Below are 15,375 nucleotides of genomic sequence, written 5' to 3' on the forward strand. Positions count from 1 at the left end.
GAGGGTGTTTTTTTTTTTTTTTTTTCTTATTCCTCTCTTGCCTTTTATTGCTGAGAGACAAACAAACACACGTGAGTCATCCAGAGAAGGTGGTGCTGTGGCTCCGTTGCTGTGACTCAAATTGGTGGTGATTAGAGAAGGATAGGAGAGTGGCCGAGCTGATGGTGCTCTGCTATCCCCTGTATTATTGATGGAGCCTACAGACTCCTGTAGTTAAAATCTGGACTGTAGAAACCATTACCTTTGTCTGGCTGACTCCTGCCCCACCCTCACCTCTCTTCCTGCCTTCTGTAGCTATTTTCTCTTTCCCTCTGAAAGAAAAGCCAACGGTTAAGCCTAGCTGAGGCTAAGGTGAGATGAATGAAATGGGTGTCATCAAAGCTCTTAAAGTTTTCCACTCAGGGGAGGAAGTACACGGCAGACAGGAGAGTGCGATGCACCAAATGCACCTTCGCATGCTGTAATTAAGGTGATAAATCTGATTGACGATAAGACCTCCAAGCTACTTACGTCTCCACATCAACAGTGAGGATAATGTGCCATCAAAACAGACGCCCACACACAAGCACACACACACACACGGAGAGGCACACACAGCCTCCAACAAAATGCATCTCAGAGTCAGCATCTGCATGGAAACAAGGCCAATGCTAATATGATGTCACTACTCGAGCGGAGAGATTTAAGGCGTATGTCTGGGAGAAAATCTCGCCTGCTTATGCATGCAGCAGCAAAATGTACTTCTCTCTCTCTTTTTTTTTTTTTTTTCAACAGCTGAAGAAGGATTCTTGTGAGACTTGTAACCTCCTCATCCCTTCATAAATGTCTAAAGAAAAAAAAAAAAGGCAGGCCAAATCCTTTCTCTCCTCATTTAAAACAAACTCATAAGTCAATCTGTCACTGTTTCTGTCACTGCCTTGTCACATTCAGGGCCCGACCTTGAGAGCGGCCCCTCTCCGTGCCTGTCACAAAGCCCTCAGTTAGCGGGGACTTAGAGACAGACGTGGGTGCAGAGACACATCGCTTGCCGCAAAAACACTGCCAAATTAAAAGTCCTTGCTTCCCTCATTCAAAGTAGAGCAGGGTACTTCTTATTCTGAGCAAAAGCCAGAATGCAAGTCTCCGAAGGCCACTGTCTTTCACACAAGCTCAAGGATCCCGTGATTGTTTTTGGCCGTCTGTGCATGGTTATTAACCAAGTTTGTTTCCCTGACAGACAGGTGAGCCTTAGGGTGTAGCCAGGCTACAACATGACATGTAAATATTATCCAGAACCTCCACGGACCATGTGGTTGAGACCGGCGTAATTAAATAATCCAGGCTTCTCCGTTGGTTTTTCATTTCAATTTTCCCTGATATGTGTCGTTTAAACTCTTTCTCCCTCTGGGTGTTTCTGCGCTTCATCTCCGCTCTCTCTCTCTGTGATTGGGGTCATCTGCGGTCACAGAACATATGACCTTGTACAATACAATAGGTAATTTAATACCTGCCCACACAAGCGGATGAGAATCCAGACAGAGAACCATACTCCCACAGGCATGTACGTGGAAACGAACGCACCTTTTGTTAATCCCCTCACTCTTTGCATTAGATATGCACAAAGCTGGTGTCAGTAGATCATCTTGCTCTTGAATGATTCACACATCATGATACATATAATTACCAACGTGAGAGTTGCTATGCTATGCCTGTACATTGTATTTGTAGCTGTCCTGTGATCGTATATGCTTTTACACATTTTGCTCATATTTGTAAAAAAAAAAAATGCACGTTTGTTTGTTTTCTAGAATTGCTTCTTAGTTAGTTAATGCAATAAGGACAATGCACCAATCCCTCTGAGCACGGTGGAAACTCTGCATGTAACCGGACCCAATGATAGACAGGACTAGGCACATTTCTTACATCTGTCCTGGTTTTCTCTGCATTTTTCCTTCCATTCATCTGTAGCTATAAGGTTCTCCAGAAATCCAGATACATGCTCTGACTGACAAGCTTGGGCATCTAAGGTACTTGACACTTACTTTTACACCTGGGGAGGGCGTTGCTCCACTGCCCATTGGCTTGGCAGGTAGATTTCACAGCCCCCTGCAGAACATATCCGGTATTGCAGACAAAGCGCACAACATCATTCAAGTTGAACTGGTTTCCTTGGGTCATACCGAAGGTAGGGTTGCCAGGGTGCCCACATGTAATGGCTGTAAAAGTGAAACGAGAAGGCAAAGCATGGGAACACATTTACAGAGCGGCTTAATGAATTCTAAAGATTTAATATCAAACACCAAAATAAACAAAGCCAGGATTAAACAAGGTAATGTCAAACCAACACCGAAATCCAGTACAGAGAATGAAACTGAATGTAGATGGTTTCTGCTGCACTGACTGCATGCCTCTGTTTTCACCACTGGCCTCTAGTAAAATAACCTTCTTGCAAAATGAGAACTATTATAGAGGAATACAGTGTGTTATTTTGGAATAATGACCACCATCTTTGAAAACTTCACGGTAAAACACAAAGCTTCAGTGGCTTGTATAGTTTATTTTACGCAGGAGCTGGTGTAAGAGCGTTCTAGAAAAACCTTAAATAACAGGAATTAAGCGGTGATCAGTACCAGATGGCGCAAGTCCAATCACACTGAACTGTTGGTCAATGGTGGTCTTAAACTAGCCTGATTAGAGGATCCATAGGTAATATATGTTTGTACTTATTACAAACTGCTGATGTGCAGCACTGTTAAACTGGGAAGAAAAAGTACTTTTTACAGAAATAGTGGAGTCCCACAAGTATCTGGGAACTATGCTAGACAATAAACTGGCTATTGAGAGTAGTACTGACATGGTGTAGAAGAAAAGCCAGCTGTGTCTCTTTTGTCTTAGGAAACTCTCCAAGTTCCAGGTTGACGAGACCCTGATGACAATGTTATATCGATCTTTTACTGAGTTCTGTGCTCACTTTCTCTTTTATCTGCTAGTATCAATCTCTTAAGGTCAAGCACAAAAATGTACTCAATAAGGTGGTTAATGTCTGCAACAAAGTAACTGGCACTGAACAGGAAATTCTGCAGGATCTTTACAACAGATGGTTATGTAAGAAAGCAGAATCCACCCTGTCTCATCGTTTCCATCCTTTGCACCAACAGTTTCAGCTTCTACCATCTTGTACCCTCCTCAGACTTCCACTAGCTAAGACTCCAAACACTCCTTTATTCCCTCCATCACCCTCGTAAAGGGTTAGGAGGAATAAGCAGTTATTTGCACGTTTGAACTAATTGATTTTCTATCTTTTAAACTGCATATTTTACTGTGTATTCATGTATTTTTTATTATGGTCTTAGTGTTGTATTTATGTGCCCTGTGTTTTATGTGTGCTAAATGTATGCATCCCACTGCTGCATAAACAACTGCCCCACTGGGAACAAATAAAGCTATTGATTGATGATTGAGATTTAGCTAGCTTAACAGTGCTTTAAACAGAAGAACCCTGTGTGAAGCCCTACTCTGTTCATCTGAGCTGTACCATCCTTAGCTTTACTAAACTGGCTTTACTGAAATGTTGGTCGTAAGTGTCACGGCACTTACGGACACAGACAGGAGTGCGTCCTGACCAGCGGTGATCCTGTTCACAGATTCGCACCGACACCCCGATGAGACGGAATCCTGGGTTACACTGGTACACGACACTGCCTCTATAGTTGTAGTTCTCCCCAATGATCTGTCCATTCACTATGGGCTCCGGGGTACCGCAATGGCCAGCTATGGGTGAACAAAGAAGGAAACAGTCGAGGTCAGGGGTAGGTGTTTTGAACTTTTGAAGCAAATTGCAGGGCTTTACAAAGTTACAATCATTTTTGGGTGCTGAAGACCTCACCTAGACACTGGACCTGTGATCCACTCCAAAGCCCATTGGACATACACTCCCGTACCCGAGAGCCCACTAAGGTATAGCCTGTGTTGCAGGAGAAAATGGCAGTGGCTCCATACACAGTCAATGTTCCAATCTTGTTGCCATTTGGTGGAGTCCCAAGGTCCCCGCAGGAGATGACTGAAATGAGAGAACAATATCATAGTACTGCAATCCCATATGGTCAAAATATCATCAACAATATTTATTTGCTTTGTTTGTGGAAGGGTTTTGTTTGGCTTTCAATCATTTTTGTTTTGGCTCGAAGATTTGTGCCTGTTTAGTTATGTTTGTTCCTTAATATCACACTGGAAACAAGATACATTTGAATACAATTATTTTTCAAGCCTGGCAAATTACTCTTTTTTTTTCAGGAAGAAGTGTTTCTATTTTTTTAACCCAAATGAAGCTGTTAACTCAAATAACATTAGGAAAATCAGACTAGAAGATCTTAAGTTTTCACTTACTCTCGCAGACTGGACGTGGATCTGGGTAATTCCATGTGCTGTTGGCTTGACAGCGAATGACCCTTTGACCCCTGTAGTAATATCCCGGGTCACATATGAGCATCATAATAGCATCGTATTGGTTTTGAGTTCCATAGATTAGTCTCCATCTCCCATGCTCCACAGCAGAGTGTCCGATGTCAGGACAGGTCACAGCTGGAAGGTCAAAGGTCAAACCATTATTGATATATGTATTTGGTGTGCTGTTTGGGGCTTTTGTCATTATGGTAGCAGTGAGTTTCGCTTTAACTGCTTGTGGACGCAAAACATGATTGTGATTTATCAGTGTATAAGTATGACAAATGAGTTTAAATCTCAACCCTGACAGGAATATTTACAACTCACTCTAAGTAGCAGAGTTTTTAAAAGTTAAGATGACTAATAATACTGCAACAAACGGACAGGAAAAGCAGAAATACTCACGAATACATCTGGGTGGGGCCTCAATGGGGCTCCACCTCCCAAATTCCTGACAGGTCACTGAGGTGGTGACAGGACCAGCGAGCCGAAATCCGGGATTACACTGGTAGGTGGCTCTGGCTCCCAGAGAGAAGTCCTGGCCAACAATACTGCCATTGACCGGAGGCACTGGCATTCCACAGGACATGACTGGACGAGGAAAAATGTGGTTGGTAGAATGAAAGCACAGGTAGCAAAGTACATTTTAATAACCATCTTTATATGCAGAGTGCCTAGCTCACAATTGGCCTCCTGTACAAACACAATCCCAGAGCCAGCATTGATGTGCGGTAAACATTAGCTTGGGCCGCCATCTGCACAGTAGTAAACAATCCAGTTTAGAGAGAGCACATGCAATTCATGTGGAGATTACACCTGGCGCAGATATTGAAGGGCTGCCCTGCCGCTCTCAGATTTTGCTTTCAGCTGATACTGTTAATAAGGCTGTTTGGAAACTAGACTCTGGAAGAAGAGTTGTTTTATGTTTGTGATCGAATATAACAGAAAATCTGAAATTGGAAATCAGTCAACATTACAGCCTTATAAAATGTGAAATGACATGATTCATGTTTATTTTCAAATAATACTTTCAAATGTCTATCATCTGTCGGTCTCTCAGTCACTGTTATTTCAATAACATTTTCAAAAAACGAGCACAGTGACGAGGAGATAACGGTGACCATGGCCCACGACTGACATGCCAAATAATTCTTCTCAAGTAAGTTCTGAGACATGGTGAGGTGAGCTTCCTTGAAGCACGCCTTAGGCTGAAGGATCGTACGTGAAGGAACACTGTCAGCTGAAATCCCACTTTGATCTCAAGTAAACAGATTCAGTGATGCTTTTTTTTAAAAATCAACTTAAATCAAAATGACTGAACCTTCAAAACATATCTGCTACAAAAACTGTCCTCTTCTACTTTGCATGCCAGTTCAGCTACGAGTGTAAAAATTTTGTATTCTTTGCACAGTTTCAAGGTTCATTTCACCACTTTTGAGAAGCGGGACTAAATGCTGAATGAGCTCAGTCACAGCGATAACGTTACCAAACTGAAGAAAAGTCTTGTACAAGTAGATTTGCATTAGCAATGTGAAATAGAGCTCATGTAACCACTTGAATTAAGAAAAATAAAACAGTGTAGATCTGTATTTATGTTTTTCTTCACTGTTTCCAGCATCTCATCCTTTCATGACCTGCTGCTATGATGGGGCCCTCACCTTGGCAAAGTGGCACTGGCGCATTCCACTGGTAGATCCCCTGTGCAGTCCGGGTGCATGTGGCGCTGCTCTGGCCAATAAGCCGGAAGCCCTGGTCGCAGCTGAAACGCAGGGTGCTGCCCAGCTTAGTGCCTGTCAGACTGTGCACTGTGCCATTCACAGGGTTGTTCGGAGGGCTGCAGTAGGCCGCTATGAAAAAGTGAAAGGAATAGGTAGATATAAATATGCATACTGATAAAATTGAGAGCAACAAGCATAAAAAACCAATAATGATGCAAGATGATGCAAGCTGTTGTTGAGGAGGTGAAGGATTTATGCGCCGTCAAGTAGCACAGAGCCTCAGATCTCTTCTGCATCTGTCTTCTGCGCCCGGCGTGGTAAAGGAGGATGTGTATTAATACCAGCGTTGCAATACAATCTTTTTAAGGCAAAAACAGCAGACTAGAGACAAGGAAAACTGATTAAAGGAAACTAATGTTCTGCAAAGTGAAACAGGAGTTTGTCAGCAGCAGCAGAGGAGGATCATAAAAGTGATGGATACGTAATAACAGGAACAAAGTATCTGTTTTTGTTTGCTGGCTAAATTGGTGGCTGCAATAATCGTATATCATCCCAAACGGTGCCAGCAACAGGTCCACGGTTTCCAAAGAACGGTGAAATCTCAGGCCTATATAGCATTTTGCGGTTCTCGCAGTGACATGCCATTACTACACACCTGCTGGAGAGGAAGAGTTTCAGTACAAGAACACACATGAAAGTGAAAAATAAAAAGTTATATATGCGATGTAAAAATACATAGCTATGTGACACAGAAAACGCTGCTAATTGTGGGGACAGATTAGGATGGAAGTGGACCATGAACACAGAAAAGCGTATCACCCATTACACTTAATCACTATGACTACATTACATTTCTATAAAAATGCTAATTTGGACTCCAAACCGCTCACATGTGGCAATGAAAAATGCCCTCTCTTTCAAGTTAGAGGGAAATTTGAACACCACACAGACCATCAGATAAAACTCCCCTTACAGTATAAAAACTTAAAGCCATGTCAATGGTGTAATATGTATTCAGCATTTATGAGAGGTTGCTGCCTCACAGAAATTGCTCCAGTGAGACAGAGAATGTGAGACTTTTCAAGTGAGCAGACAGACCATTTTGTGGCACTGAAGAGATGTTAGATAAACCAGGCTTTATGTGGAATTTGACACCGAGGTTCACTAAGAAAGATGTAAGATTTCTCAGTAGATGATACACAGTAGATGTGCTTTAGTCTTTGATAACCTTGTGAAGTGTGGCATTCAAATTTCAAAGGCTTGTCATCTCCACAATCATCAATGGATGAATTCTTATTAACATCCTCCTTGATGGCTACGTGGGTCAGGAATAGAACAAACCCAGTATTTAAATAAAAGGATATTTAATACGTTGACGGAGTCATGTTCCTCAGCAAGGCCTCTTCCTGTCAGTCACCGTGACTGGCGTCTCCTGAGCCACCCTTGAGTTCAATTCTTCACTTCTGTCTGTGTCTAACTCATTTGTCCCTCTTTCTGTGTTTGTCTCGCTCCCTCTCTCCTTCTGCCCGTTATAGTATACAGCTTGTCTCATTGCAATCATCCCTGCAGCTCAGAGGAATCAGATCTGCATGGGCAGGTGATTGGTTTGGAATAGATAATAGAGAGGAGGAGAAAGAGGGAGGGTGAGACCGGTTGATACAGACAAAAGATAAGACGTATGAGAATAAAGATGTCGTAAGGGAGATAGTGACAGAGTCAGGCCGACTGTAACGTATCTAAATGAAGTATAAGAAAAACAGTGACAGAGGCCATGGATGGAGAGAAAGACTTGAAAACCAAGATGGGGAGCTGCTAGAGGAGATATCTGCAAGATGGTGATGGAAGACCGGCTCCGTGGAGAAAAAAGATGGATTGATGAAGAATACAGCTGAATACAATGAATCTGCCTGCGCCATCTGTTTCTTCTTCCCCTGCCTACAGAAGGCAACTCCGTACTGACCATGGCAACTTGTGGGTTCTCAGCCATCACTTTGTCCGTCTGTCACTTAGCCTGCTATGACAAAATCCATCACGGCTGAGAAAAGAACAAGCAAAAGAGGCAAGGCAAAAAAAAAAAAAAAAGGACAGAGAGACGACAGAACATCCGGTTGGGGAGACGGAGCGCTCCGCTGAGAGGAGGAGAGAGACGATTAGTCAATCTGGCTGAGTGGTGTTGATACAGAACGGAGGGAGCCTTTTAAATATTTACACAGTCATAATTCACAGCGAGTTATGCAGGTGTCGTATACCAACAGATCCTTCATGGGAGCAGGACAAAACAGAGGAATAATAAGCAATACAAGAAACAGCGTTCACTAATTCCCAGGCCTGTGCAGCACAGCAAGGAGTGCCACAGATGCCTGCCGCCCCCGTTAGGTTGTCATGGAGATGGGTCATATTTCTAGCTGTTTCAGCTGCAGTTGGCAGCCCAAATGTTGGTCTTGTTGACACAGTAAACCACAGACACCTCTGATGAGATCAAATGTACAACGATGTCTAAAAGCAACAAAGCAAAATAGCTTTTCTTTTCTTTTTTTTTGGCAGTGAATCAATTCTAAATGGACAACTGCAACAAAATCGTATTTATAAAGAAGCCTGCTACTTCATGCTAGGAAATCCCTGGTCCTTACTCACCTGAGTAGCGTATTCGGAAGCCTTTGTGGCTGGTGGTGTGATCGAAGGACCAGTGTAGGTACACTTTGTTACTGGAGCTAGTGATACTCAGTGGACTGGAATAGTTACCACTGAGGGTGATAAGGAGGGGGCTCTGTCTGGATGGGCCTGAGGAGAACATATACAGAGAAATTAAAATGATAAAGACGAATCCAGCTATAAAAGTTCCATGACTTCGTGCAAAAGGAAAAAAAGCATCAACACTGTTATGTAAACCAAAACTCTAAAACATCACTTCAGTACATTTTAAAAATAATGGCTTGTGCATGATCACTGACACACTTTGGAATATCATATCATGTTCCTAGAAAATAAACAGCAATGCAACAGATAATGAAAAATTCTAAAATTTCTGTACTTGTACAGATCTAATTAAAAAAAAAATCATTGAATTATGATATAAATCAAATTATTCTGGGTTATGGCATTTAAGGGATTATACATTTTGCTACACTTACGGTAAAATCAAAATTTGCTAAGCTCCTAATTGTGGAAAAAAAGATTTCCTTCCATAATTGGCTCGGCAGCCCCAAGGTTAGCAAATGTCTGTTCCCCTCCATTCGGCAGAAGATAAAAAGCACTAATCAGCAACACTCGTGTATACGACCGCCATTTTCTCAGAGCAGCCTGGCAGAGTTGCTGACTGTGCCTCTAATCACATGCAAATGTACAAGGCAGATGTAGATGTTCTGTCACCATGAAAGGGAGCCTGTGTGTGATTTTCTGTTAGTAGATGCCTTGTTAGGGACGGTAAATTCAGCTGTCTGGCTCACTTTAGCCTATAATTGTGGATATTTGTGAAAATGAGTCTTTGAGCAGGGGAGCGTGTGGGGGGAGGTGTCATGGGGACATGGGGTCAACAGACTGCTGAACAGTACATATAGTGTGCAGCACCCAGACCAGCAATGTCAAAAAAAAAAAAAGACAAGATATTCATTTCAACTCTTCTGGATAACTAAAAAGTCCAAATAAAAAAACACTGCTGAACTAAATCACATGACACTGCATGAAAACATTGGTATGTCAATATATGCTGATGTTCATAGCAGGTACAATGACTCACCATCAAAGATCTCAAGCTCATCAAACTGACGACTGGTCTGGAAGTGTTCAATAGTGAAGGTAATGTTGTAGCCCGGCTCTACTTTGACCACCCATGAGCAGGACTCAAAATGGGGGAAACCGCTGCCTGGTGACTGGCTCATGATGACACCTGTGGAAGCTGTAAGCACCTCGTTCATGGGACAAGTCACTGTTGAGAGAGATAAAATACAGAGCCAAAAAAAAGAAAAAAAAGAAAAATTGAATTGTATTTTGAACTCTGCGGTATATTGTTTAAAAAATTTGCTGATAACTTCTAATGGTTGTTCAGTCTTCTAATTTACCTTGAGACACAAATTGGATTGGTTAGATCCTTATTGTTGCTGGAGGGCAACTCAATGTGACTGAAAGCATAGCTAGGCTAATTGTCATTCTGCTCCTGATGCTGTCGCAGGAAACAAAGCTGTCCATGCTAAGTCGGCCCAGGAAATGGCTTATATAGTATCTAATATCACTAAAATGCCATGAGCATATTGTCTCCTCTTTGCCCATTGTCAGTATGTGACAGATGTGATGCTATCTTGGCGGCTAACGCTCACATCTGCCTTAGAGCCCTATTGCTGTGGCACGTCTGGGCCGACCACATCCATCCGCTCATCTCACCAAGCTGCTGCGACATAAAAGGAAGCCAGGGCTGCAACAACGACATAAGTCAGCTGCTTCATAGTCTGGGAAAAAAGTTTTTATAGTTTTTCCTGTGTACCTAATGGGACTGAGCGCTGCAGAGGCAGAAAGGTGAAAGGTGAAATAACTATTTCCACAGCAGAGAAATATGTACATCTGTTTTCCTTGTTTTCTTGTGATTGCTTTTGTAGCCAAAGAAGATACCATAAACCTACATATAGGGAAATGTTCTCTCTTATGAAATTAACTGCAATCTACTGCACTCAGTTGTCAGTTTATTAGGTACACTTAGTCGATACCAATACTGTCTAATACAACAGCCCTGCAATAAGTCCTACCTAAAGAATCCTAAGAAAAAAAAATAAACCATGTTGTAAATGTGGTTAAAAACCACTTCAAAGTGCATGTGACCAGGTGCATTTTGCATGATCATACATTTTATGTGTGTGTGTGTTTGTCAGCCAAGTGTGGCATAAAATTTTAAATTTATGTAAATGCCCTAGTTGTGTGCTGCAATTTGAATAGCCGAGCCTGTTCTGCCTCAGGGTAAGGTAGCTCTTGGCACTTGCAGGTCCTTCATTAGACTGGTGAAATACTGAGCGCTCTGAACCACACTCTAGCAGTGCCTCCTTTGTGGGACAATGCGGGTGTGGGTATAACTTTGTTTGTGTACGTGGATGAGCTTGTGTGTTAGTGTTAACGCACAGTTGTGTGTGTGTCTTGGCTTTTTCACCCTCCTTTCTGTGCGCTCGTAGGGGAGGACATTATTAAATCCACAGGAGAAGGATGATGGTAGACAGCCTGGGTTAAACAGCACTTGCAAATAATTCTAAGCATTTGTTTTACCTCGCTTAGTGTGTCAGCCTGGTGGGGTTTATTGCCTCAGGAAATCTCCGGTAATGTCAGGTTAAGATGTCATGATCCAGGAGGCTTGTTATAATTACCTCAAAAAAACCATCAAATACTTTTTCCACCTCCTTTTGCTTTTCATTGTATAGGTATTAACTTCAAACCCTGACCAAATGTCACCACAAAAGGACAAAACAAACACTAAATATCTACAAATGTTATTTAGCACAGGTCAGAATGCAAAGGTTCTGTCACAGTTTCGCATTATGTTTGCATATAAGCAAAATTAGTGGGATAAAAGAGCAAATGCAATGTAAATTCAAAACAGATTTTGCAAATGGGAATGTTGCTGGTTATGTGCAACAGTTCAGAGATTACAATTTCAGCAGCACAGACAACAGTGCATACTTACACTAGCATGCTGGTGCATGATGTCAGAAAAAATAATTTCTAATAACTAAGAAAAGAGACTAATCTGGTCTGATACTAAATTCCAAGCAGACATTCACCAAGTTTGTGAAATCATTTACAACCTCGAGCACCTGAGTGGATGTGAGTCAAAAGGCTTAAATCCATCAGTGATAGTGAGACTGGTTGTGCCTGGAAGTAGCATATAACATCTAAGAGTGAAGTTCATTAAACGATCAATTCTCTGAGGAAGAGATGTGTTGTCAGTGACCTTTCAGCGAGCTCCAACGTGTCTTCAAAACTGCCTTCAGCTTGTCTTGCAACTGATGCAAAGAGACAGGCAGCAGCTCTTATCTATAGGCTGCTACTTATTAAACTAATCCACTTTGAAATGAAGCATCCCTCTGTTTGGCTGTAAACAAAAGGGTATTAGGGGACAAATCTGACAGCTGGAAAAAAAAAAGGCAGCTTCAAAACACAAGGTGAGATCAATGCCGATAGAGGCTCAAAATGAAATTTCACTTTAATGAGACAAGGAATGGAATAAACGGGCAGGAGGAATGGCAATCTGTGAGACATCCCTCCTGTTTGTATATAAATTGTTCATGGTAAAAAAAATGAGGTGGAAGGCTTCCACAGATGCACACACATCTGCATCCGTGCAAACGCATTTGTGCACACCGGCATACGAGTATGGAAGCGAACATGCATAAATCCACAATATATCACGCTTGTTGTGCTGCAGTGCTGTTGAGATGCCTTTACTCATGTTGGTATTTAATTAGCATAAGCTGAGGAGCGATAACGAGCTGATTGAAGGGGATGGGCCACAACATAAGTATTAGCGTGGATCAGGAACTTACAACTCTAAGAAGTCAAGGATGACAATGAAGATGTAAAAAAAAAAAAAAAAGGGGCAGTTGTAATCCATTCAGCAGGACTTAAAGAAGGGGGATAGGGCAAAAAAAATCTAGGGAACTAAAAAAAAAAGAAAAAGAAAGAGATAGACGGAGAGACAAGGGAGGCGAAGGGACTGAGTTGGGAAACTAATGTGATGGGTGATTATGCAGGTTTTAACCAAGAATCTGTCAGGGGGATAAACACAGGGATTTGAGATGATCAGGTCGCATTGTGTTTTATTAATGAATTCAAGCAACACTTTGTATTGATGCTGTTGCTTTGTGTGGGTGAGATGCTGGAACTCCCTGTAGTCTCAGCAGACAGCAGATGTAGTTATGGGCTGTGGGTTCCAATACAACCCTGTTTAATCAAGTAGGAGGCAAATCAAATACTGTACAAATCAACGGGTTGATCAAATGGCAGGAAATACCAGTGAGGCTAAACCTACTTGCCATTGTGACTGGCAATCCTCTGAATTAAATAAATAAAAAAAAAAAAAAAACAAGAGCGAGTGTGTGTCTGCTTTATGTGTGTATGCTGGTTTTATTTCTCTGCCTGTGTGTCAGTTTTGGGAGAAAGGGAAAGACAGAGACAAAAGCAGATGTGGGTACTGAAAGACACCTGTGTGTTCAAGTGTGTGAGAATACACAGCAGTGTGTTTTGAAGCAGACTCAAGAGAAGGACAAAAAAAAAAAAAAGAAGATGGGGAATAAAGGGTACATGTGTTACGTAAGAACAGAAGTCTGACGCTAGTGGGCCAGGGGAGGGGAGGGGAGGGGAGGGAAGTGGCGACGGAGTGCAGACGGAGGGAATGCAGAGGATGAGCGAGGATACTGGCGCTGAGGGGCAAGCAACACTGCAGAACCGGCTATAAGCTCCACTGCTGCTCTCTGGAAGACTCACAATGACAACATCCACAGTTGTGTAACCCAAACACATGTCTGACCAGTGTTTATGTCTCTATATGTATGAGTGTGCGATTGAGTGTGTTTGTGTATGTGTGGGGGGGGCAGTTAGACGTGCAGGGACGGTTGTGCTTGTCAGAGCAAGAAGTGGTGATTTGATAGGTGCAGCTGCAGCCGGCATGTCCCCTGCATTTCAATGAGCTACACACTTCTTCTCTTCACCTCCCACCCCCACCCAACTAAGTCTCTCCCTGTCTCTCTCTCTCTCTCCCCTCGCTTTTTAACTCCTGTCCTACTCTCACTTACTCACCATCCTCCTGCCTCAATTAGCTGTCTCTCCTCCATCTTTTCCAGCAAGATTTTTATTTTATTTTTTATTTTTTTCCATTTGTCTTTAAACCTCCCTGCTCTCATCCAGTCTTCTCCTCTTCCTTCATACTAGCATCAGTTTGTTCTCTTACTTTCTTCTCTACCCTCAACTCCCGCTCACTCAGCTCATGAAATCCTTCAGCTTTTGTTGGCTGAGGCTCTCCTCTCCATCACCCTGGTCTGCGTCTATGCAGGAAAAGTGACAGGTTTGCAGGTAGAAAGGAATACGCTGGAGCTGTTTGTCCCCCAGTATATTGTGTCTCTCAGACTTGAAGGCAACAATTAACAAGGCACACAAGCAATGAGCTTAAGTATAGATTCACAACTCGCAAACTGAAAGGAAAGGCATTCAGCTGTCACTGACTTCCACTTCCATTTTAAAAACAGTGCCCAGATTTGCTTTGGCTTAGCAAAGCAAAACTGTGCATGAAGTATGATATTTATAAAATTCAATTACAAGGCGGACGCTTTCAGTTGCACACGTGCAGGTGCAAATGTCTGCGGGGACAGTGAAGGGGGTAACGAGCAAAAGGCAGGACAAGTACTTACTCACACATGATTTTTTTTTCTGATGATTTTTGAATTTTGACACTCTCAGTCTCCTCTGTTCTGCCTCTCACTGGGTGTTCTGGGTACTTTGTTCCACATCTTCATTATTAGCCTATATATAGATCCTCTTCCCCTTTCATTGCCCTCTTTCTTTTGCCTAACTGTGTTTTTTTTAATCTCCCTCCCTTTTTCACCTCACGCTGAGAGCATTTGCATATTTTTCCCATTTAGCACACTAAATTAGTTGCATCCATCAAATTTTGCGTACTCTTCCTCATTCCCCACAAAACCCACAAACAGAACGAGACACACGACGACGACGACGACAAAGCAAAATGAAGGAAAAATAAAGGAGCGCAGCGTTTCAGAAAAGAGAGCAAGACAATGAAAGACACACGTTTTAATGATATTTTGAAGTAGAAAGAAACAGAGAGACCCCTCTATGCACCCCATCTGTTGCCCAGAGGAGAAGTGGTGCACACAACATACAGTATTATGATGATGTGTTGGGAACACTGCACTGCATTGAGTCCTCTGGGAGGACAATATCTCGGCATGTAGAGAGCACCACAGCAGCCACCCTCCGCCTCATGGGAGCCAAGTATCATCCACAGAGATAGAAAGTGCCACCAAACTGATATGTGGCTCTCTGCTCCATGACTACAGGCAGAAAGAGCACCCGCGGGAGCCAGAAATAAAGCAAAACTGCAACTAGTGCAAGAGTCTATGATTAGAGAAAATATGATATTGGCTACCTATAACCCTGCTGAAAATACACAGATGAAGGCAGTGTTTCACCCGCGCTGTGATGCATTTGTGAAACATAATAACTTATCAGGACCCTGTTGAAAAAGAGA

The 15,375-nt window shown here is 42.4% G+C and overlaps 1 protein-coding gene across 1 annotated transcript in view; it reads right to left on the reverse strand.

The window, feature by feature from the left end:
- Positions 1-15,375, reverse strand: part of csmd2 (CUB and Sushi multiple domains 2) — a 224,401-nt gene that overhangs the window by 21,463 nt on the left and 187,563 nt on the right. Inside the window, exons 48-55 of the mRNA XM_041052918.1 lie at positions 9,877-10,065; positions 8,775-8,921; positions 6,081-6,269; positions 4,828-5,013; positions 4,366-4,560; positions 3,866-4,039; positions 3,577-3,750; positions 2,022-2,195 (exon numbers count right to left, since the gene is read on the reverse strand). Of these exons, the coding sequence (XP_040908852.1) occupies positions 2,022-2,195; positions 3,577-3,750; positions 3,866-4,039; positions 4,366-4,560; positions 4,828-5,013; positions 6,081-6,269; positions 8,775-8,921; positions 9,877-10,065 (1,428 nt within the window). The remainder of the gene's footprint in view (positions 1-2,021; positions 2,196-3,576; positions 3,751-3,865; positions 4,040-4,365; positions 4,561-4,827; positions 5,014-6,080; positions 6,270-8,774; positions 8,922-9,876; positions 10,066-15,375) is intronic.

This window comes from Toxotes jaculatrix, chromosome 13 (genome assembly GCF_017976425.1).
Source record: "Toxotes jaculatrix isolate fToxJac2 chromosome 13, fToxJac2.pri, whole genome shotgun sequence".
Lineage (NCBI taxonomy): Eukaryota > Metazoa > Chordata > Actinopteri > Toxotidae > Toxotes > Toxotes jaculatrix.